Genomic DNA, 25,199 nt, shown 5'->3' on the forward strand with positions numbered 1-25,199 from the left:
CATAATACCAGGGATTAGTACATAACATTATTCTTTTTGTGAGATTGAAGAAGGGAAAAACTTCCTGACATTCCACCCAGTCAGAGGAAGGCAGGAACACAAGAAATCCAAAAGCTGCTAGACAAGAGACGTCCAAAAGGTCCGTCCAAAGCAGTTAGGATTCAGAACTTATTCTTGCTTCTTTTTAATGCCAGAGTAAACAGGACCTCAAACCTATTTCAGATCCAAGCAATTCAAATCCATACGTAAAGAAAGTTACAAGTGGCATCCCACAAGGCTCAGTCCTGGGACCTCTCTTGTTCAGTATATATTTCTCGGAGGTACAGGCCAACACCTGAAGGACTGTGGCTGACCAAGTTCGCAGATGACTGCAAACTGGGCGCCATAATCGACTCTCCAGCCGACACAAGCATCCTCCAAAAGGGCCTCATAGAAACAGACAACTGGAGCCAGAGCCATGGCCTCAAGCTAAATGCCAAAAAGTGTATAGTCATCCCCTCTGGCAAAAACAAAGTGCCCACAAATTACTGCATAGGTGGTAATCCATTAAGTACAGAAGAAGTAATTAGGGACCTGGGGACCCAAGTTGATGGCAATCTCTCATTTGATAACCACGTGGCCAAAGTGGTTAGAAAAACATTTTATATAGCCCACTTAATCATGAAGGGATTCACACCTGTATCACGGGAGGTCATTGTGCCTCTTTACTCATCCTTCATCAGGCCCATAATTGAGTACAATGCCCCTTTTGGGATGTACCTTACCAGACACCTGCAGCAACTGGAAAGACTCCAAAAGTACCTCACCAAGAGGATCAAAGGGCTCAAACAGATGCCATATGCTGCCCAGTTAAAGAAACTCCAGCTCTACTCAGTGGCATACCATCTGCTCCGAGGCGATCTGTGCCTGAAGTATAAAGCCACTGAAGTATAAAGCCATGTCCAACCCGGAATTAATGGACATGCTGCACCTCAGAAAATCCAAATCCCATCGAGCTACGCGCTCGAGAGACTTGAACCTCAGCACTGAAATAAATAGGACATGCTGGAGGGACAGATTCATAACCCAGAGGCTCCCTTCACTCTGGAATAAAATCCCAGTCCAGGTTAGGCAGAGTACCTCATTCTCTCCAAGAGGAATCTTGATGAGTGGATGGGAGATCGTAGGTTTACCCCAGGTATCACTTCTGTGTCACTGTTAGACAGAGGCACAGTATACTAACCTTGAAAAAGGGCATAGCAAAATTAATTTAAAATGGGTGGTGAAAGCCAAACAGTCTGGCTAGGCTTATAAATGCCCTAGGTCAGATAGCCTAGTATGAACCTATGAATGATCACTGTGTAGTCCATTCTACCCTTTAACACAAGGATGATTGGATGTGCTGTATAGATCTTAAGGTTGCATACTACCATACCAAAATAAACACATGATCCAGAAGACATCTTCGCTTTGGCTGGGAGACTGTCATTACCAATTCAGAGCCCTATCGTTTGGACTCGTCAAAGACCCCCAGGGTATTTGCCAAACGCATGGCAGTAGTGGCAGATCACTTGAGATTAAAGAGATTCCAGGTGTTTCTATATCTAGATGACTTGCTCCTCATCACCCACTCCAAGCATCTGCTTCTACATGCCAGAGACTATTTGCTCCACATTTGTATTTCTTTGAACATTCATGCCAATTCAAACCTAACCCCAGTCCAGAGCCTGATGTTCATTGGTGCTCTTCTTGACACGATGAAGAGGTAAAGAGGCTGTTTTATTGTATCGCCACTATAAGGAGTCGGGGCTATTTTCTTCTTACTCATTCAGCTCCTCCAGCAAGGTCAGTACTGCAGGCAGTAGGTTCTATAGCAGTGACCATCGTACTACTTCCTTTGATGCACTTCTTTGTGAGTTTTACAATGGACTTCAGCAGTACAGCGGTCTATTCTATGTCAGCCCTTATCCTTTCCAGTTAGGCTCACCCCAGTTTACAAACGCATTTGATGGTGTGTACAGTCGAACAAACTACATCTGGGCAGACACTTGTTTTTTTCTACCAGCCCCGATAGCCAAAGTAGTCCTAGATGATTCTCAATTGGGGTGGGGGGGACATTTCTTGGGAAGAACGGTCCAAGACACATGGTCTACCCCCCACCCCCCCCAAGAGATCAAGTTGCATATCATTGTCCTAGGTACAAGAGCAGTGAGCAGTCCTGTTAGCGTTGCATGCAATTCAAGATGCTCTCCCATTGGGCACTATTGCAATTTCAGACAGACTTGTCTAGAGTCTGGTACATCAACAAAGAAGGAGGAGCTCTGTCTTATCCCGTTTGCACGGAGTCCATGAGAGTATGGGAATGGGCGATCTCATCAGTCTGCTTTCTAATTGTGACCCACAAAACCAATTTACTAGTGGACAGACTAAGCAGATCCATTTTGATGCCCCATGAGTGGTGTCTCAGTCGATAGCAGAGATGATCTTCTAGTCCCAGGAAGGTCGGCCCCAGTTGCTCCTCCTCTCAAGTACTTCACTCTGATCTCCCCTTGTGTAGATCACTGAGAGATGCTCTAGTTCACACTTGGCCCTCTGGTGTCCTTTATGCTTACCCACCTCTTCCCCAGAGTCCCAGATTTTTACAGAAAGCAAGCAGGGTGAAGAGCTCAGTAATCCTCATTGTCCCTTTCTGGTCTCTACAAGTATGGTTCCCTTTCTTGCTGTCTCAACTTCCTTATCCCCAATGGAACCAACTGTGGATCTTCTCACACCCATCGGGAATCCAACATCCCAATATTTAACCCCTAGACTAAGTGCATGGTTTCTCCACTTCAGTAATAGCCCAGACTTTCTTCCCCTGTACATATTATTTTGGCTTCTCAATAAGAATCTACCAAAAAATATACAAAAACAAATGGAAGATTCTCCCTTTGGGCTTTGAATAAGGACATTGATCCTTTTTCTGCCCCAGTCTCTACGATTCTCCTATTCTTGACAATACTTTTTGAGGAAGGAGCTAGTTTCTTTACAATTCAACTTCAACTGACCACTATTCCCAACTTTCACATGGGGGACAGATGATTTTCTTTGGCTTTATCTAAACTATGTAAAGCTTTCAGAAAAGGAATTTTTCTTCCAAGGCCTCCAATAAAAGATCCCTCACCAGCTTGGGATTTGATAGTTGTACTAAAAGGCCTAACGCAGAAATCTTTTGAACCTTCAGCTAAATCTGATCTGAAGTTTCTATCATGAAAAAGTTTTCTTGGTAGCTATCACATCTGCAAAGAGAATATCTGAACTCCAGGCTCTCTTTGAAATAATCTTACATTATTTTTGATGAGGCTAGGGTTTCCTTATGAGCTAAGCCTTCCTTTTTACCTAAAGTGGCTTCTGATAATAACATGAATCAATCCATCCATTTACCAGTTTTCTTTCCCATTTTTTCCAGTAAAAGAGAGTACATGTTTCATCTCCGTGATGTGCACAGACCGTTGCATTTTCATCTTCACAGGACAATGCAATTTAGAAAGTCAGATTAACTCAGTTTCCTTTTCTCCAAAAAGACTAGGTAAATCCAGTATCCAAAGTCACCCTAACAGAGTCTATAATGGACTATTTCCTGGATTTATTCCCAGAAAGGCATGGAATTATCTTAACCCCCCAAGGCTCATTCATCCAAATCCATGGCCACATCTGCTTTTTGGCCAAGATCTAGTGACATTTGTGCTGCAGCTACATGATCCGATGCTCATACTTTTGTCACTCATTACAAATTGGATAATACTTCTAGAAACAGAGCCACCTTTGGTTTGGTGGTACTGCAGAATATCCTTCCATTAGGGCCACCGAGGATCAGTGTAGCTGGGCAATCTGTCCAGTACGTTGAGAGGGAATGAAAAGGACATCAGATTTATGTTCTTGCCATAACTAAGCATCTGTGTTGTCTGTTTTCATTCTTCATCTCCTCACCCATCCGTCCTCCATTCAAGTTCCTGGAGAAACCTGTTGGATTGTATTGGAACCTACAGTTCCAGGTTTGAGCCCTGTCTTTCTATCAAACTATTCCTGTCTCTGTTTTACTATGGGGATAGGGCAGAAAACGGTCTAAAGTGTTGGGGATGCAATAGAGCATTATGGGTAGAGGGAGAAGCTTGAGAGCTGGGTCCTAAGTCGGGAATAAGGGGCAGAATCTGATCAGAGGATTGGATTCAAACCCATACATTGAGGAAGAATGAAAATGGACAACACAGGTGCGTAGTTATGGTAAGAATGGAACTTTTTAATTCATGCTGTCTGGTGATCCTCTGTTACTCAAACAGCGTAACACAGTGTGTGAGAGATGTACACATATGTCCTTGGAGGCAAAAAATCTCACACACAGTAAACTTGCACACAGTTCATTGGGAGCACATCACACATCCTACCTCACCAAGGCCATCACAATACACAATGCATTGTATGCCGAGGTTATAAAGATTAACTTGCCCATACCCCAGTGATTTCCCATACACAACATAGGCACAAAGCACACTTGGCAAGATAAGACTACTACTTCACATAGCACAGGAAGTCCCAAAATCTTGGATACTGAGCCTTTTAAGGCAGGCACCTACCAAAAAAAAAAAACGTAGTAACAACTGACTCCCTTGTAAGATGTACAGATGTTCTCCTTACCTCTTACCTGGCTGAGCAAGAAAAGAGCATCCTTCAGTTTGGTGTCAGGATCCATCAGAATAGACACACACAAGTCCTTGAACAAACCAGTGCCGGTAGATACTTGAGGGGGTTAATTTAACCTTTGAGTAACATTTCCATCGAATGGCTAAACACTGAATGTTCATTTAACAAACTTTCATTTTTTTCTCCAAAGAAAGTACTTCCAATTCTCGCAAAACACAGCATTTCAGACTTACCCAGGAGTGGGACTTGTCTCAGACACACACACTCTGCACTACAGTGGGGAAAAGGGCAGACGGGGAAGTTTTCCCAATTAGTTACTTTCCGTTCACTGAAATGAATGTTAACTGGATGAATATTTGATGGTTAGGGTTCAATGGAAATGTTACTCTTTCTTGACAGCTTCATTATGTTTTTCTCTACAGTCCAAGCAGTTGTACCTCAAGTGGGTCTACGTTTAAGTGTCCCAGGCAAGTATAAGCCTAGCATTGATCACCATTCATTCTTCTCCGAGGATGATGCCTCAGTATAAGGCAATTATTGATGTCTAGTTTTCCATGTTTGGTGCATTCAGAGGGGGGCAATTATCAGTCTGGGAGGATATAGGTTCATATTTACTAGGCTATTGCTCTGTGTTAGTTGTCAGACCACACTGCTTTCCCATGTATGCCCTGTGTCTATCTCTATCCCTTCTTGGGTTTTGATTATTGGCAAAGACCTTGTCCACCCATCATGCTTTTTTTTAGGCACCGACAACCTGCTAAGCCTACCAACATAATGAAGCAAGCAAAAGAAAATGTGATCTCTGCCAGGAGCTTAAGCAGACACTCCCTGCATGCCCTCCTCACCCTGGAGAATCCAGATGTCTGTAGTGACTGAGACATTGTTAAAAATATCAGAGAACACATTGGCTGTGCAGGGCTAGAATGCTTCCCACATGAATAGACCATCTGCTGAGCAGAAGGGGGGATAAAAGGTCCAGGTGCCTCAGTCGTTGTCCAGAACAGTCTCGCATCAAGATAAAGCAGCATGATGCAGTAGAGCTTTGTCATGTCCAAATGGTGATCAGAATGGTCCCTGTAGCCTGTTTGCTATTGGGGCGTTTTGCGTCATCACTTTTTAGGACTGACCGTAAAACAGTTGGCTTTCAAATAAAATTGAAACCTGAGACTCCTCCACCCAAAGTACTTTTTGAAAGTTTCTAAGACTAATTTTTCAGAAGAGTTACATTGACAAGATTCATATCCCCAACAAACACAGTTAACGCCACTGAATATGCAGAAACGTACACCCCCATTCTGCAGCAGCATGTCAACAACTGCAGATGCAGCTGTACCATGTAGGAACAAGTGCAGGGCAAACCCCAGAAATAAACCTCCATGGGGATGCCACAATAAAGAGGGCAGTTTTGAACAAAAGTAAAAAGAGTAATTCTCAAAGTAGAGCCTCAGACAACTCAGGAGCATACTAAAATCGATCAAAGCCAAGTTTGCAGCTAAAATAGCCACTCAAGCCAAAGGTTAATGTCAAGACCTTTTTAGTCATGTTCATAATCTCGGGAGCACAAAGCAACAGTGCGCTGAGCTGATGCTGACAGATCTGATGAAGGCCATCTGTCTTACTTTGGTTTTTAGAGTCAAAAGTACTCCACTGTTTGTTTATAAATACCGTGATCGTCAAGATTCACATTTCTTCTCATTGATAGTTGAAACAGGGGTCCTTTTTTCATCTGATTGTGAACAATGTTACCTGCACTGAGTGTGAAGATGTAGAGAACCTACTGGCAGATAAGTTCAGGTCAAACTTGACCCTTCTCTCTCCTCCAGCTATTGCACAAGACCACGTCCTTAAAGCAATGTCAAAAGCTAAAAGGTCTGCTTTAGTAGGTCCTCACGGTATCCCTGAATGCATCTTAAATAGCACAAAGCATGATTTAGCCACCCCAACACTGTTTAGCCTCTGCCTCCATACAGGATTTGTACCAAGCAAATTGAGAACAGTTACCGTCATTCCCCTGCACAAGGGAGAACCTTCCACAAGCTCAGGCAGTTAGAGAACTGTAAATCTGACCAGCCTCAAATGGAAATCCATTGAAAGATTTATGGAACTAATCATAAAGGACACAAGAAATCCCCAAACATTGGATGCATGTCACTTTGGATTCGTCAAGGGCAAGTCATGCATACTCAACCTGGTGAACTTTTTTTTGAAAGCTCACCAAAGCAATGGATGAATGTAAAGTTGTACATATCACATACCTTGAAAAAGGCTAAAGTTTTTGACACTATCCCACACTCTCAGGCATAGCAAGAAAGCTGAAAAAACTTGGACTAGACTAAACCTCTACGTCATCTGCTGGACTGTCATCCTGCTCAGATAGGATGCAGGAGATCTAAGTAGGGGAAGCTGCCATCACAGAGAGACTTGTCATCAGTGGAGTCCCTCAGGGTTCATTGCTGGGACCTCTCCTGTTTGGCAGTTTGCAGTGGACTGCGAGCTAAGAGCAGTCATTCAGTCCCCAAATTATGTGGTTGTCCTGCAGGAAGTTTTATCCCAAGCAAACAACTGGGGCCAGAATCGTGGACTGAAACTAAATGCTGAAAAATACATCATCCTATCTTTTTGAGAAGTTCTCTACCCCTGGGAACTGCTACTTTCGCAATAACCCCCCTAGAGCTGACACAGTTGTTTGGGATTTAAGAACTTGCATGAACAGTGACTTAATTTTTGACTAGTGTGTCCAGTGTCTTAAAGTCCTCTTGTATTGTACATCTAATAAAGTGATTGTGTCTAGATCTGGAGACGCCATTGTCCCCTTTTACTTGGCAGTCATTGATTTTAATGCCCCCTTTGGCATTTATTTGTCCAGAATTATGCAACAATTGTAATGCCCACAGAGATATTTTACTAAAAGAACACAAGGTCTAAACAATGTGTCCTACATGGACCAACTGAGAGCCTTGTCAGTCTACTCAAGTTAATCTCTTAGCAGTCTGTAGGATACAGTCTGGCATACAAGCCATTCTCCGACCCAATTCTGATGGACCTACTGCACAACACTGTCGGCCAGTATCCATAATGCTCTGTGCATGGATCCAGACCTTTCTGCAACATCAGTAGAATGGTTTGGAGGGCAGGTATATCTTCCAGGGGATACCGCATGTCTGAAACAGGCTCCCCAGTAACAGAAAACAAAGCTAATCCCTGTCCATATTCAAGCTTAACTTTGATCTGTAGATGGGTAAAATAATTTGTCCCAGGACTGCTGCTTGTCCTTCTAATGGACAGAACTGGCTCCTAAATGCTTTATACCATGCCTGGATCTCCACAAATTATCAATGGTACAATTCCATTTATTTTCAGAAGTAATGTGTAATTATCAACCACGGGATGGGTAATGGTCATTGTTAGATTGGGATCTGTTGATTCAAGCACCAAACAGGAAATTGACTTGGCCTAAAATGGCCCAAAAGGGCAGCTAGCCTAGTATTAACTTGTCTTCTCTTTCCCAGGATGCGAGTTGTCCTTTGCTCTTGCAGAGGACCCAGAGGTGATAATCCTGTGAGATATAGTTCCCACGGTATAGAGTTCAATTTCCTAACCTCCTATTTGTTTGTTGTGTTACCTTAAGTAAGTCACTTAACCAGATTGTGCTGTGGGGACAGATGGGAATTTGGGCTAGGTTCCATAATGGTCCCATGGACTGCAAGTCTTCCATTTTGGACTGGACATTTTTTTCCCCTTCTCGTGCACCTGGCTGAGGGCAGTTCCAATAAACTACGTCACAGAATGTATTTACTCGCACAGGACAAGGGGCCCTTAAGCCATTCCAGCATTAAATCTCCACCTGACTTTAGAGGATGTATATAGCAGGTATTTAAAGGAGGCAAGGGAACCTTTTACTAGGAAATTGTACTTGACCAAATGGAAGAGATTTTTCCAGTTAGTGCCATAAGTGAACAAGATCTATTCCAAGCAGAGGCTGATGTGGTTCTGCAGTACATGTGTAAATTGCTCAACTCTACCCTAGTATACACCTCTGTAAAGGCTCACCGGATATTTCTGAACTGGATATTTCTGATCCTTTGCCTTTAGATTCCCGCCCTTTCATCTGAATCTCAAGTTGACCATTTTTTAAAAAGTTTTCCATATCAGACCATACAGAAAACAAGTGGCAACTCCTTGGAATCTTAACTTTGGATTGGAGAAGTTGTCTCTTCCCCCCTTTGGACCTGCAGCCACTTGAACATTTTTATATGGAAGACTGCTGGCTTATTGCTGTGACTTAATTTAGAAAGGTATTTATTCCGTTTCTGGCCTTCACCAAAAACTGAATCTTAGAACCAACCCTTCCTTTCTGCCAAAAGTTGTTTTACAGTTTACACTAAATCAGTCCATTCACTTCACTGTGTTATGCCTGTAACCTAAGTACGGGAGGGGGGTGGTGGTGTTATAGGTCAGATCTCCGTAGACTTAACATTTTGCCTGGACAGGACTGTAGATTTTAGGAAATATAACCAACTTTTTGTTTCATTTGATGGAGAAAAGAAAGGACAGTATTTAAACAAACCATTTTCCCGATGACTCTTTGGTAATCCAGTTTTAATACTCTCAGCATGGTAAAAGATCCCTTCAGAAAGTTGAGGCTCATTCTAAAAGAGCTATTGCTACTTCTAAAGCTTTTTAGAAATGGGTGGACTGTGGGTCTATGCTTGAGGCAGCTACTTAGTCTTCATTACATACATTTTGGCAGACACTACAAGCTGTAGGAGATTGAAACTAGCTTGAAGCCCTTTTAATATGACCTTCCTAATCCTATTCAACACTCTGGTCCTTACCCATTCACCCTTTCTTCCAAAGCTTTGGCAATCATGCCATATCATTATGGCTAATGCAACAGGGATCTAAAGGACATTCATATAAAACTTAGCTTATTAGTAGATGTTTGATTAGAACCCTTTTGCAGTATTAGCACCCCACCACCTTCTCCCTTTATTCCTGCGCTCTCCTTGGCTGGAGTGATAACGTCCATACTTTATCTTTCCCTTCTGACAGGATATGACATTTACTAGGTATGATCAAGCTTTAGCCTGTTTGAACAAGAAAACCCTTATTTGTGGCATGCCTACACAGCCCTCTTAACCAGCACGGTCTAAGGGCATATATATGGTGTGTGAGAAGGAGCTGAAAGCTTTGTAGACTGTTGGGGCATTCAACATGCATCTTGTATTTATGGCTACTACAACAGCAATCTGTATAAACCGCTACTGTTATTTCACAGCTGTACTTTCTCTTTAAAATTTGATGTTCATCGTGTTACCCTGCTGCAGTCATCACACTTGGATTATCCTGTCGTCAGGCGGTCCCGCAGTCGGCCGGATTTCCAAAGTCTTGGTCCGCCGTCGGTTGCTGTCGCCTCATCCCTGACGTCAGTGCGCCAGGGGTACATGTAGTGCAACAGACGCCATTTTCTTCAGTCTTTCTTGCCGCGCGGTGCCCGAAGCAGAAGCAGTTCGCAAGTGCCAGTCGGCCGACTCCAGAGATTTTCGAATTCGAATTTCAGACCAAAGTCTTCTATAAAGCTAAGTACCCCATTGGGGAAACTTTTCTTGCCTCAGACCGATGTCAGAAAAAGTTAACTATTGTATTTCTTGTGGGAAGCAAATACCTCATAAGGATTTTCATTCTTATCGCATACCTTGCCTAGGCCCTGACCACGACGTCACTTGTCGTTTTTGTGCTACATTTAATAAACGTACTATTAAAAGACTATTTGATTTCGCACAACACTTTTTTGGCAGAAAATTTAATTATAACATGCCGTCAGAGCTACCGACGTGCACAAAAAGCGCAGGGATAGGGATCGAAAGCCCAGGCCTAAGCCCGATTCCGAGGCCTTGGTTGATCCGTTCTCCAGTTATCTGTGAGGCTCCTTCGCAGCCTCTGACTACTGCTGTTCAGGAACCTGGGACCGCTACGGATATTTTGATGGAATGTACTAGGCCGACGCAGCCTTTTACTTCAGGCCCTACCGACGATTTACCTTCCAAGGACGTCAGTGTTTCTGAAACACCATCGCCTTCTGAAGGCGTTTTCAGACCGACAACTCTTACAGTCAAAACGTTTTCCAAGTCGAAGACTCCTTCCAAATCGAAAAAGGCTTCACTTCAGTCTCCTGTTCAAGGCCCTATGCCTAAGAAACAGATGCTCAAGATGGCTGAAGATTTGATTTCTCTTATCAGGGGTTCTCAGCCTCCTCCTGACAAAAGGCCTAGACAAGAGGAAGAATCTGCTTCCTCTGAACAACTGTCTATTTCTTCGGATTCCTCTGAGGAAAAATACTCTTCCTTCTCTCCTTATGAAGATTCTGATGCTGAGGACTCTATTCCTTCAGCTTCCCCTCCAGAAGATTACTCTTTTGGGGAAACTTTACACACTGAGGGAACATTTTCACTGGGAAGGTCAGGATTACTCTGATTCCAAGAAAAGACTCTGTTTCTTTTACTCCCCCAACACAGACCTCTAGCCATCCATCCTGTTTTGGACATTGTGGATGATGTCTATTTAGAATCCAGTTTCAACCCTGACTCTCTCCCTCCTGCCCCGGTCAAGCCTGACAGATACTACAGAGTTCCTGATTCCCACAAATTTCTTTACAAAAGCCCAGTAGCTGACCCAGAGACTATCTCCCAGGGTCCCAAGGGGGCTAAGGCTTCCATGGCTAAAAATCCAGTACCTTCTGAAAGGGATTCAAGAGCACTAGACAGATGGGGGAAAAAGGTTTACACCTCTGCCACTTTAGCTGTGAGAGCTCTAAACTGTCAGTTTCATATGCTTAAGTATCAGCAATTTCTGATCTCTCAGTTAAAACAAAAGATAACCACCCTCCCTCAACAATCTGAATTGAAAGAAGTACAGGATTTGTTGCACGCCACCGAGCAGGTGGGCAAACATACCTTACAATGTGGGTTTGATTCTTTAGAGGCCTCCTGCAGAGCAGCTGTCACTGGATCAGTTATACGTAGGCATGCCTGGTTAAAGGAACAAAGTCTGCCTGATCATGTTAAAGCAAAACTACTAGATGCTCCCTTACAGCAGGATGTTCTTTTTGGTGTTAAAGCAGAAGAAGTTTTAAAGAAAATGGAAGATAAGGCAAAATCAATGCAGACAGTCAAAGATTTCCTACAGGTACAATACCCTCGCTTCAGCAGAAACTGACCAACAAAAAATTGGTCCTTTCCAGCCACTGACAGGCCTCAGAGGGGTAAATACAGGCGCCCAAGGGGCAGAGGACAACCACAAGCTCAGTATAAACCTCGCCAATGGGGCACTCCAACCCAGAAGGGAGGAGAAGACAGGTCTCAACCCACCAGAAGGCAAACTCAATGACTTGCACCTCAGCTGGCCAAACAAAGCTCTTTTGTCAGCCCCCCTGGAGGGAAAACTAGCACTATTTGCAGACAACTGGCACATGGTCACAAAGGACAAATAGGTCCTAGACATAATTTTACGAGGATACAGATTCCACTTTCACACCTTGCCAATAAAAAGAGGAATGCCAAACCTGCCACAAAATCAAAGGGCAGAGGCTCAAAAACAAATTACAGCTCTCATGGCCATGAGAGCTATTCAAAGGGTACCAACTCGAGAGCAAGGCCAAGGATTTTACTCAAGACTCTTCCTAGTACCCAGAAAAGAAAATGCTTTGAGACCAATTCTGGACCTTTCAATTCTAAACACTTACTTACTTACAAGTTCCCAAATTCAAGATGCTAACACTACAGCAGCTACTTCCCATGTTGGGCAAGGAAGCATGGCTGGTAACGTTGGACCTCAAGGAGGCATACCTGCATGTCCCTATCAGACAAAGTTGCAGAAGATACCTCAGTTTCATTGCAGGTTCAACCCATTATCAATTCTCTGCACTGCCCTTTGGATTATCTACTGCGCCCAGAGTATTCACAAAATGTCTGGCACCAGTAATTGCATACTGCAGACAAAGAGGAATTCAAATATATCCATACCTGGACGACTGCCTCATCCAAGCAGAAAGAAAAGACATTCTCTTACAACATCTGGCTTTTGTAAAGCATCTGCTAAATTGTCTGGGGTACACAGTAAACGAAAATAAGTCAAAACTAGTACCCTCACAAAAAATGAAATTCCTGGGTGCCAGCTTGTTCACAACGGCCCAGAAGGCTTATCTTACACCAGACAAGCAATTACAACTGACTCAATATTTCAAGACAATGGCAACAAAGACCCAATTAACTACAAGAAAAATTCTGCAGGCTTTGGGCTTCATGGCATCCTGCATTCTGATAATACCATTTGCAAAACTGCATATGAGGAAATTACAATGGTACCTAAAAAGCGTATGGTCTCAACACAGCCACAGCTTGGACACAGTGATATCTCTCATTCCCTGCCTTCAACAGGAATTTCTATGGTGGACACAGGCATGTCACCTCAACAAGGGTCAGCCTTTCACCTTGCCCCCACCCAGGCAAACTATCGCAACAGATGCTTCAGACTATGCCTGGGGGGCACATATGGCAGGTCAATGCATTCAAGGCCTATGGACTGCAGAACAAAGAAAACTGCACATAAACCAAAAAGAGATGCTAGCTGTACAGAAAGCTCTGACAGCCTTCAAGGATCTACTATAGCCTGGACAACTGGCAATAAAGACGGACAACACCACAGTAATGTGGTACATAAACAAGGGGGCACACATTCCTACCCTCTTTGCAGGCAAGCAATAATCTTATAGAACACAGCTCTGGCCTACCAAGTCCAGTTACAAGCTCACTTCCTGCCAGGACAGAAAAACACATTGACAGACGACCTAAGCAGAAACATCAAAGATCCCCACGAGTGGAAGTTAGACCCACAAATATTTGCAATGATAACTCAAAGATGGGGCCTACCAAATATAGACCTGTTTGCCAGTCCTCAAAACTACCAGCTGACAAAATTTTGTACAAGGACAATCCACCATCAAGCTTGGAAAGTGGACGCTCTCTCCTTCAGTTGGAAAAACCTGACAGCATATGCCTTTCCTCCATTACCTCTTCTCACAAAGGTTCTTTTGAAGGTCAAAAAGGAGAAACCTCAAATGATTCTCATAGCCCCAGACTGGCCACGCCAGCACTGGTACCCGCTATTGAAGAATATGACTCACAGCCCACCATGGATATTGCCTTAAATACCTCATTTACTCACGCAGCAAGACAAGCAGATTCTACACAGCCAGATCAAAACCTTAAACCTGGCTGCATGGCAAATCAATTAAGCATCCAACCAGCCCCTCTTTCACAAGCAGTACTGGATGTTATTTTAGAAGCCAGGAGGCAAAGCACCAGGAAGGCTTACTCGGACAAATGGAAAAGGTTTTCTGCTTGGAACCAAGCTAAAGGCCAAGACACAACTCAGCCTCATATGCCTCACATTCTGCAGTATTTAGCTGAGATGTTGCATAAAGGACTTTCCTTCTCAATTAAAATCCATGCTTCAGCTATTTCAGCTCACTACGACACAAATCCACCTTTATTTTCAAATCCACTCCTAAGGCAGTTCCTCAGAGGGGCAAAAAACATTAGACCACCTAGAAGAGCTCCTATACCAACATGGGACCTCAACTTTGTTCTGGAAAAACTAACGCTACCTCCCTTTGAACCAGCTTTTTCTGCAGACCTTCAGTTCCGATCTTGGAAGACTGCCCTGCTCCTGGCATTAACTTCTGCTAGGAGAGTTTCAGAATTACAGGCACTTATGGCAGTGGAACCTTTCCTCATTTTTCATCAAGACAGAGTTTCTCTACGAACTAATCCTTCCTTCATGCCTAAGGTGGTTTCCAGTGTAGCTTTAAATCAAACCATCCATCTACCCACTTTCTTCCCCAATCCACAGAGCAAAGGTGAGAGACTCCTGCATTCCTTGGACATTCACAGGCAGCTTCGATACTACTTGGATAAAACTAAGGCTTTCAGAAAAACTGACCAGCTCTGTTTCCTATGCTACAGCTTCTCAAGGGAAGGCCATATCCAAGCAAACCATTTCTAAATGGATAGGCCATTGCATATGATTCTGCTATACCCATCATGGGAAACCATTTCCTCCTACCATTAGATCCCACTCTACCAGGGCAACAGCTACCTCTACAGCCTTTCTCAGGGGGGTTCTTACCAAGGAAATTTTAGAAGCTGCAACTTGAGTTCTGTACACACCTTCACCAAACACTATCACTTACCTCTTTATTCTAAGTCACCAAACACTATCACTTACCTCTTTATTCTAAGTCTAGGGCAGACTTCGCCACTGCAGTTCTGCAGGGCCTCATTGCCTCCACTAACCCTCTATGATGCCTCCACCCTACCTTAGCTTTGGGACTCACCCAAGTGTGATGACTGCAGCTGGGTAACACGATGAACATAGTACAGTTTTGTACCTACCATAAATGTAGATGTTCGAGTGTTCACCCTGCTGCAGTCCAGGTTACCCTCCCTCCAACCCCTCTGATCTACTGGCTAAATCTTTGCTATGCCTTACTGATATATTTGCTTATAGCTGAAGGGTTTTTGTTTGTACAGTGTTCTCACCTTTTGGTACTAATTTGGATCACCTTTTTGGGGGCACCTGACATCTGGGGCAAGGAAAACTGAAGAAAATAGCGTTGGTTGCACTATATGTACCCCTGGCGCACTGATGTTAGGGATGAGGCGACAGCAACCGACGTCGGACCGAGACTTTGGAAATCCGGCCAACTGTGGGACCGCCTGATGACAGGATAACCAAAGTGTGATGACTGCAGCAGGGTGAACATTCGAACATCTACATTTGTGGTAGGTACAAAACTGTACTTTTTTTATATCTGACATGGGTGGGGGGCACACTCCCCGCACTCCACCTCTGACTACATATTTGATCCTGGTTAGTTACTTACATTTAAGTCTTTGACAGAGGTTACATTTTACGATTTAAAGTAGGCACAAAGTGATGTATATACCTTGTACTTTTTGTTCTATATCTTGTATCTTACTTTAACCTGGTGTGCACTTTCTTCTAGCATGATTGAGAACTGTAAAACTGCTGATGAAGTTACTCAGCTTTCACAAGAAGGTCAGAAGTTTCTCGCAAAACTAGAAAAATCATCCAAACCCATTGTAGCCGCAATCAATGGTTCCTGCTTGGGTGGAGGTCTTGAGGTAATGTATATCCATGTACTGGTTGTGAATACTGGAAAAACAAAAGGTGTAAACTGAAAGTTCTGAATTGGTCAGTGAGCAAGATGCAGGGGAGTAAAAGTAGCTTTGCTGATTATTCAAAAATGTATAGAAATGTAACTTTTTCTGTCTCCACATGTATGCTTCTAATTGACTAACATTTTTGTCCATGTAGTTGACTATAATTTTGGAGCAAGTTTGTTTCCACTGCAGCAAGATTTGCTGTTTGCTATTTTTGTCTTTTGTGACAAAGTGAGCACCACAGCATGTTTAAAGAAGTATGAGAATGTCAGATTTCCATTGTTAAAGCACCACTACTGACAGAAATTGGAAAATATGCTTTATCCAGTCCTGAAGTTTTATACATTCCAAACTGGCCAGCAGCAAAATGGCTACTTATTTTAGATCTCTTACCCTGAATACATTGAGGTTTGCTGTCATTTGTGTAGTCATCTCTTTCTTGAAGAGATAATTGTTTGTAATGCTCTGAGAAATGTAGCTGATGGGATTAATTCACTTTAGTTGCTCCGGAAGTAGTGAGAAATACCGGTACGTTTACAAATCAACAGTGAAAGTGTCCGTGACTGGCTTGCAGCAACTCCTAAGCTCTTTCCTGTATGTGTGCTTTCTAGTTATAGCCAAGCTAGCCCAGTATTTTTAATTCTCAGTTAACTAGTACAAACCTTTCCTTGTATATTTTGTATAACAGTAAAAAGGCATTTGGTCCAAAATAAAAGTGGAGTTTTTGTTTCTTGTTCTGTCAGCTGTCCTCCTTGGGTCAGACAGATTATCATGTTTCTTGAATTTCAGAATTGTTCCAGTTCATGAAGTTGCTGCTTTCAGTGGTTATCCGGTTACATCATTACAGTACAAAATGCTCAGCAGGTTTGTAAAACCCCACAGGAAGGAAAGAATCTATATGTGAATGACTGTATACTGTGTGTGTGTGTGTGTGTTTATATTTAAAAAAAAAAAAAGGTTGTTTGGAGCCTGGAAAGCTTTATGACCTCAGTGGATGTGAAAACTATTGCATGCATCTTGCTATGTATGTATTCTTTGGGAATAGACACTCAAGTATGGTAGGTAAAATGATACGAGAACAAAAAAGACAAAATTCTAAAAGTATCACTGTTTCATTCAGCCCAGTTCGGGTTTGTGAAAGGCAGATCATGCCTCCTGTACCTGATCGACTTCTTTGAGGCAGTCACCAAAGCCGTGGATGAGGGTAAGGTGGTTCACACAGCCTATTTTGACCTCGCCAAGGCTTTCAACACCATCCCCCATTCTGGAATTATAGCTAAACTCACTAAACTAGGTATAAATCCCTGTGTCACAAGTTAGGTTGCCAACTGGCTGACTGACAGAACCCACATTGTAAAAGTTGCAGACTCCAAATCTGACCTCAAAGCAGTGACAAGTGGAGTACCACAGGGTTCCGTCCTGGGACTTCTCCTGTTTGGTATCTACTTCTCTGAAGTACAGGCTAACACAGAAGGCCTCTGGCTAAGTTCGCAGATGACTGCAAACTAGGAGCCATAGTAAAGTCCCCAAATGTTGTGGACATCCTACAGAAGGACCTCAATGAGACAGATGCCTGGTGTCAGAGCCATAGCCTCAAGCTCAATGCCAAAAAGTGCAGTGTCATCCCCTTTGGTAAAAACTCTGTACCCATGAACTACCACATAGGCAGCAGTCTACTTCACACTGAATGTGTGATAAGAGACCTTGGGACCCAGGTGGACAGTAGTCTCTCCTTTGATAGTCATATCGCCACAGTAGTCAGGAAGTCCTTCTACATGGCGCACCTCATCATAAAAGGGTTCTCATCCAGGAAAAAAGAGGTCATTGTTCCCCTCTACCTGACGCTCATTAGACCCATTATAGAGTACAGCACCCCTTTTGGAATGTACCTCAAGACATCTGCAGCAGCTGGAAAGGCCACAGAAGTACCTCACAGAGGATTACTGGCCTCAAACAAATGCCCTACACTGACTGCCTCAAACTCCAGCTTTACTACGTAGCATATCGCCTACTCTGAGGGGATCTCTGCCTAACATATAAAGCTATGTCAAACCCAGAGCTGTTGGACATGCTACACCTAAAGCAATCCCAATCCCTCTGAGCTACCTGCTCTAGGGACCTAAACCTTGTCGCCACAGTAAACAGGACACGCTGGAGGGATAGATTCCTGTCCCAGAGACTTTCCTATACTCTAGAACAAGCTGCTAATGAAGAACTTTGCTTGACATAGATTGGTACTCTTCAAAAAAAATCTTGAGTGGATGGGAAATGGGAAATACACCCTGTGGATCACTTCTGTGTCTGCTCGACACTGGCACAGGAAAATAACTTTCTTGGGTGGCTTAAGCCATGGAACCTTGCTGGCTATGCTTAAGTAGGCCCTTGGGCCGATAGCCTAGTACCAACCTATGAACCTATAGTAGAAATGCCATAGAAGGAGAGAAACTAAGTCATGCTGTAACATGTGGAAGTATGGACTCATTCTGTAGGAGAAGCATGTACTCTGATGAAGGAAAATGTTAGATCTGAAGTAGTTAACTTCATTTGATCATCAACCTGTGGGTTTCGGATCCGAGCCAGCAGCTTACCAAGCTAAAAATCCGAGCTCCAAGCTCCTCCCCATTATCCATACTACACTGCAACCCCCTTCCCATCCTCAGATCTCGTTTGCCGCAGCTTCGCCAACACAGGATTCTTGAGCTCCAGGCAGGTATAGTTAGTTGGTTCATCAAACTTTAGATCTATGTGGTTTGTGAGTGTTAAACTAGTTAATCCATTTTCCCTCTTTAACCTCTGGTTTTGCGTTAAAAAAAAAAAACAGTAGTAGAGAAGGAAAGTTTTATAACTTTCACCCAGTGTAGGCCTCCCCTTCCCGCCCTTGGCATGCGTGTGTGTGTGTGTGCTTGGCTAGTTAGCTTGGTTAGATATGTCGGAAACTCAAAAGCCGATGTTCTCTAAGTGCACAGTGTGTGGCCATAAGCAGCCGCCGGCCGATGGTCACACTCTGTGCGTGGTTTGTCTAGGGGTTCCTCATCTCAACATCGGGCTGCAAGATATGTGCAGCATTCAACCCCCCGGGCCCTGTGGGATCGCAGGACCAAGCTGATTCTGGCGGGTCTACTGCCAGCAGAATCAACCACCTCTCGCAGCATCTTAGTCAGCCACGACTGTGGCTGTTCAGGCTTCTGGCCCTCCTTCCCTGTCCAGGACTCCCACTCCCAAACAGGGCAAGAGAGAGAGGCCAGGAAGGAGAAACAAAGAAAAGGGGAGAGAGAGAAAGACAGAGAGAGAAAGACAGAGAGAGAGACTGGGAGAGTGGTCGCAAGAGACAAGCAGACTGTATTCCGGCACCCCCCCCCCCCTGCTAAAGTGATCTCTACTCCAGAAAAAGTTGCTAGGCCGTCTTCCCCTCTGCTCCGTTCACCACGATTTTCCCTGGAGCTGGAGGAGGAGGGGGCTTGGCCTGCTTCGAGGTTGTCCTCGCATCGCCGCTCCCGGCCGGTGTCTGTGACATCCTGAAGATCCACAAGGAGCCTCTCTGAAGCTGACGTGGACCGGATGATGAGAAGGTTCCTGCAAACTCAATTGCAAATGGGAGTATAGCTGGCTCCCCCCCCAGCCAGAGCAGGGAGTTCCTTCTCTGATCCACTCTCTGGTTTTAGAGTCCATGGATCCACGGAGCCCCCGGAGTCAGGGGGTCGGTGTCAATGGTTCCTCCAACCTCGACGCCGGCCATGCCCTCGAATCTGTCTGATCCCCTGTCAGATCCAAGCTCTCGGAGCCGAGATCTGGGCATCGGATCTAAGGTGATGTGTGTGACGTTGGTCCCATTGTGGTCTGGGCATACCATCCCTCTGGGTCTGGCTGTTCCGGCCTCTGCTCTGATCTCCTTGTCGGATCTGAGGGACATGGCTACCCGCCCCACCAGTTTCAGGGAAGTCTGCTCCCCTTCGACTTTCGACGTTGTGGAGAGGGTTCTGTCTGGAGGATCAAGACCCCTCACTTGTTCCTCAGAGTCCACCCCTGCTCCCTTGAAACTGAGTTGGTCTTCCATCATCCAGTCCTCCCAGGGACATCCTGTGTCTGATATGCCCCAGATGGTTCCCTTTGAGGAATATGAGACCGTTTGTGAGCCCCCCCCCCAAGGATGCCCCTCGCAAATGCCATTGCAAGAGGAGGCACATGGACTCCCCAGAGTCCCTCACTGAGGATACCTACTTGGAGGAAGGGGAAGGTTCCCCCAGATCGCTCCCTGAAGAAGTCTCCTTTGGAGACGTAATGGACATTCTAAACCAGAGGGGGGGCTGGTCCACCCAAAAACCTTCCTCTGAAGAGTTGGTAATTCTGGGGGCGTTGGCAGGCCCATCTACCTCTTGGGTGTCCCCCCCCCCCCCCCCTGGCTGACGCTCTGGTGGACCTCTTTACCATCAGAGCTTGGAAGGAACTGCACACTGTAGAGCCAATACCCAAATGGCCAGACAAAGTATTGAGCCCTCCTGCTGACAAGCCCACTTGGAGTAAGGGTTCCCCAGTTGATGCCGTGGTGGTGGTGGCCACCAAAAAGGAACTGGCCCAGGAAAGTTCTTAGGTCCATCCTCTAGACAAGGAGTCTAGGGCGATGGATCTTCTTGGAAAGAGGACGTTTGCTTCAGCTACCTTTGCTATAAGGGAGCTGAATTACATGGCCATCGTAATTAGACTTCAGAGTGACCGTGTAAAAGCGTACATGGTCTCCCCTGGAGTCCATTTCGGCCAAGGATAAACTGACATTATCGTCTCGCATGGCCACTCAAGTCTGTTTGAAATACATCCATGCATCTACTCTCTCATGCCACCGAGGGAGCTGCTAGGGCAGCCGGGTCCGGTATTGCCATGAAGTGTCATGCCTGGCTTTGGCTTTGCAATTTTTCAGAACCTTTCAAGGCGTCTTTTGCGAATGCCCATTTTGACGGTTTGACCCTGTTCGGGAAGACCGTCCGTGATATGCTAGCCCAGAGCGGGAAGGATGGGAAAACATTGTCGGCCATCAGGATCCACTTCTCCAACCCTCAAAGGTCCTTCTCCAGGAATCAGCGAGGGAAGAAGTTATGGTTCTGGATGTCTCTGCAGTCCCGGAACGCTCCAGACTCCTTCCTTCTCTAGAGGCAGAGGAGGGACAAGGTGGACGCCGGCCCAGAGGCAGAGGGGGACCGAAGAACTTCAGGTCACGGAAACCCTTTTCTGACTGACCCACGCAGCCCTGTGGGGTTGCCCGACTGCTCCTCTCTGGAGGCAGTCGGGGGGCATTTTTTGAGGTACCTAGCAGAGTGGGAGTCAATCACGTCAGCTCGCTGGGTGCTTTGAATAACATCCAGAGGCTATTCTGTTCTCTTCATAAACAGTCCCCTATCCACAAGGTGCCTCCCGGACGTCCCACCCACTCAAAGGGAGGTGGCAGCTTTGGAAATAAAAAAAAAGCTGATAGACAAAAGAGCAATCCAGCTAGTGCCCCCAGACCAGTCAGGATCCGGTATCTATTACAGGTTCTTTTTAGTGGCAAAAAAGATGGGGGACTTGAGGCTGATCCTCGACCTATCCACAGTGAACCTTTCCATTGACAAGGAGTAGTTCTGGATGGTCACTTTACAATCCATCCTGCCGTTCTTGCAGGAGGAAGACTAGATGTGCTCGTTAGACCTCAGGGATGCGTACTACCATATCCTAATGGACAGGCGATCCAGAAGGTTCCTCTGCGTTCGGCTAGGACCCAGTCACTACCAGTTTGAGAGTCCTACCCTTCGGTCTCACCACAGCCCCCAGGGTGTTTACCAAGGTCATGGCAGTTGTAGCGGGCCACCTGAGACTTCAGGGCATTCCCGTACCTGGACGACTGGCTTCTCACCACCCCCACCAGGCATCAACTTGTGCTAGCCAGAAACTTCTTTCTTCAGTTGTCGAGTCGGCTGGGTATCGCAATAAACCTCAGTCTTCTCTTCAGCCTGTTCAAATTCTAGACTTCATAGGGGCAAGAATAGATTCTCTTCAGGCCAGGATATTTTCAACCCAGACAGACTTTGGAGCCTGGCCCTGTATGTCTTACCACTTCTTCAGACTACTGCACCCCCAGCGGAGTTGGTGCTGAGAGCCCTAGGGTCCATGGCAGCAGCTGTAACTCTGGTTCCTTGTGCACGTCTGCATATGAGTGTTACAGTGGATGTTACAAGTTCAGTGGTCTCCACTATCAGTCTCTAGACTTTCCGATTCCTCTAAGCAAAGTGTGCAAAATTCTCATGTGCTGGCTTCAATCCTAGGATCTGCGAGAAGGACGCCCCTTTGTTATGCCTCCTCCCCAAGCCACAGTGACAACGGACGCCACCCGCTTAGGGTAGGGGGAGCATTGCTCAGGCAGGACTGTCCAAGGCACGTGGACCCCAAGCGAGACCATTCTGCATATCAGTGTTCTAGAGATGAGAACAGTCCTTTTAGCGTTGCAGGCCCTTCATACCTCTCTTCCTCTGGGAACTATTGCGATCCAGTCAGACAGTATGTCGGACTGGTACATCAACAAATAGGGGGGGGGGGCTAAGTCCTATCCACTTTGTCGAGAGGCCATGAGAGTGTGGGAATGGGTGATCACCAACTGTTTTCTGATAGCAATGCACATCCCAGGTCGGTCCAACATTTTGACAGACAAATTGAGCAGGACTATCCTTTTGCCTTACGATTGATCTCTGAACCCTTATGTAGCGGAACAGATCTTCCTCAGGTGGGGTCAGCCTTGCTGCGATCTCTTCGCATCGCCTTCCAGTGCGAAGTGCATAGAGTTTTTCGCTCTGATTCTCCCGACGGGATAAGTCCCCAGAGACGCTCTAGTCTATACTTGGCTACATGGTCTCCTTTATGTGTATCCCCCGCTTCTTCTCATGACAAAATTCTTACAGAAAGCTCGTCGGTTGGGGAGCAGGGTTATCCTCATTGCCCCATTCTGGCCTTGTCAAGTTTGGTCCCCTTGCCTACGGTCTCGCCTTCTAGCGCCTCGCTGGATTTTGGATCCCATTCTAGATCTCATTCGTCATCCCTCGGGAATTCCTCCTCCGAATCTGGGCAGCCTCATGCTCACAGCTTGGTTGCTCCAGTTCCATTAGTTGCCAGGACTCCCGGTATCTCTTCCCCAGTTTAACCCATTCTGGTAGCAGCATACAAGTCCTCTACCAGAAAAGTGTACAGTAGTAAATGGAAACATTTTTCCATTTGGGCTTCTCAGAGAAATCTGGATCCGTTTACCGCTCCAGTTCCAGTGGTGTTAGACTTTTTGTCTCATTTTCCAGCAAGTGGCCAGCTCTTCCACAGTGAAAGTCCAGCTGGCGGCTATATCCCATTTTCACATGGGGAAAAATTCAAGTTCTCTAGCTACTGCCAGAATTTGCAAGACCTTTATCAAAGGTACTTTTCTACTGAGACCTCCTATCAAAAACCCTTCTCCTCCGTGGGATTTGACATTGGTTCTTCAGGCCTTAGTTGCGCCTCTGTTTGAGCCCGCTGCATAGGTTGACTTGAAATTCTTGTCGTGGAAGACAGCCTTCCTGGTAGACATCACTTCAGCCAGGAGAGTGTCAGCTTCAAGCCCTATGTATGAAACCCCCATACTTAGTTTTTCATAAGGATAGGGTGTCTCTCAGGACTAACGCATCTTTTCTTTCTAAGGTTGCTTCGGAGTCCAACATTAATCAGTCTGTTAATTTGCCTATATTTTTCCCTAATTTTCAAAATAAAGGGGACTACAAACTTCATTTGCTGGATGTTCACAGGCAATTACATTTTTACTTGCATAGGTCCAAACATTTCCATAAATCTAATCAGCTTTTTGTTTCCTTTGCTAAACCCTTTTTTAGGGAAATTAGTTTCGAAGGTGACTCTCGCTAAATGGATTTCGCATTGTATTTTACAAGAATATAAAGAACTTGGATTACCAGAACCAGACAGGGGTTCATGCTTATTCTACTTGTTGTCTGGCTACTTCTGCTGCATTCTGGTCCAGAGTTTCCCTGGATGACATTTGTTCAGCAGCTACCTGGGCTTCCTCTCACACTTTTTTATTACTCATTATAAGCTGGATATGGTGTCTAGAGGAAGGGCTTCCTTTGGCTCTGCAGTGCTCCGGAGTATCCTTCCTTAAGGGCCTCCCACGATTTCAGGTAGCTGGGGACTCTGTCCCACAGGTTGATGAACAAATGAAGTTAGCTACTTCAGATAAAGAAGTTATGTACTCATCATAACGTTCCATCTGAGTAGTTAACTTCATTTGTCATCAACCCTTCCCTCCCTCCTGCCCCCTGACCTTGGTGGTTTATTTCTCTGTTTGGGCTCGATGTCCTGAGTCTGACGAGCCTGGTGTGTGTGTTCAGGTCAGGTTTTTGATATCTTATGTTGTGTGTCATGCAGTGGGTGGCAAACTCGAGAAGGAGGTTGCAGTGTAGTATGGGTGAGGGGAGGAGCTTGGAGCTCGGATCTTTAGCTTGGTAAGCTGCCGGCTCGGATCTGTATCGGATCCGGAACCCACAGGTTGCGTTCAAATGAAGTCTAACTACTCAGATGGAATGTTATGGTGAGTACATAACTTTTTTTTTTAATAAGTCATTTAATACTGCTGTTGTAAGGTGACAAGCACATCAACTTCACTTTTAATGTCATTGAAAGTCGAATTGTATTGCCAGACAAATTTTCCATGCAGCTAAGTGGTGTGTTCCATGGAGGAAAAGATAAACTGCAGAAGAGTGGTGTGTGACAAAATTGTTAAACTGATAAAACATGAGTAAGGGAAAAGGCGGTACTTAAAAAGACCTGAACAGGTGATGGTATGCTTCTTGGTATCTGCATTAGATTATGTAGATACTTCTGTAAAAGTACTCACTTGGAGTGTGCAGAATTGAAATCAGAGAAGTCAGTCCATCTACTGCCAAGGGGAATGCTGTTCTGTTTGTATTACTTGCAAAATGTAAAAACCCTTGCTTAGAAGCATGCTTTTAAGTCACAGGACCATGAAGAAAGTGTAATATGGAGTAACTGTCACTTTTTCTACCATATTACAGAGCAGCTTGCATTTTAACCATTGCTTTTAGTCCATTTTTTTGACTGGCCCACCTACTGGTCAGAAGTACAATTTCATAAGTACAGCATTTCATTCCCAAAGTAAAGGTTTACAATTATTTGCCCATTTCGTTAAAAAAAAAAAAAAACGCAAGAAAACAGTAAGTACCTGTTAACTTGCTTTTTTTTTGTCATCAATCTGTGTTCTCATACTGTGTGCAGATTTATTTG

General features: G+C 44.9%; 1 protein-coding gene across 1 annotated transcript in view; it reads left to right on the plus strand.

Annotated features, from left to right (window-relative positions):
• The window catches only part of HADHA (hydroxyacyl-CoA dehydrogenase trifunctional multienzyme complex subunit alpha), a 1,198,456-nt gene that overhangs the window by 260,663 nt on the left and 912,594 nt on the right, over positions 1–25,199 (plus strand). Inside the window, exon 5 of the mRNA XM_044061612.1 lies at positions 15,725–15,863. Within this exon, the coding sequence (XP_043917547.1) occupies positions 15,725–15,863 (139 nt within the window). The remainder of the gene's footprint in view (positions 1–15,724; positions 15,864–25,199) is intronic.

This window comes from Protopterus annectens, chromosome 2.part0 (genome assembly GCF_019279795.1).
Source record: "Protopterus annectens isolate FY-2018-M chromosome 2.part0, PAN1.0, whole genome shotgun sequence".
NCBI lineage: Eukaryota > Metazoa > Chordata > Ceratodontiformes > Protopteridae > Protopterus > Protopterus annectens.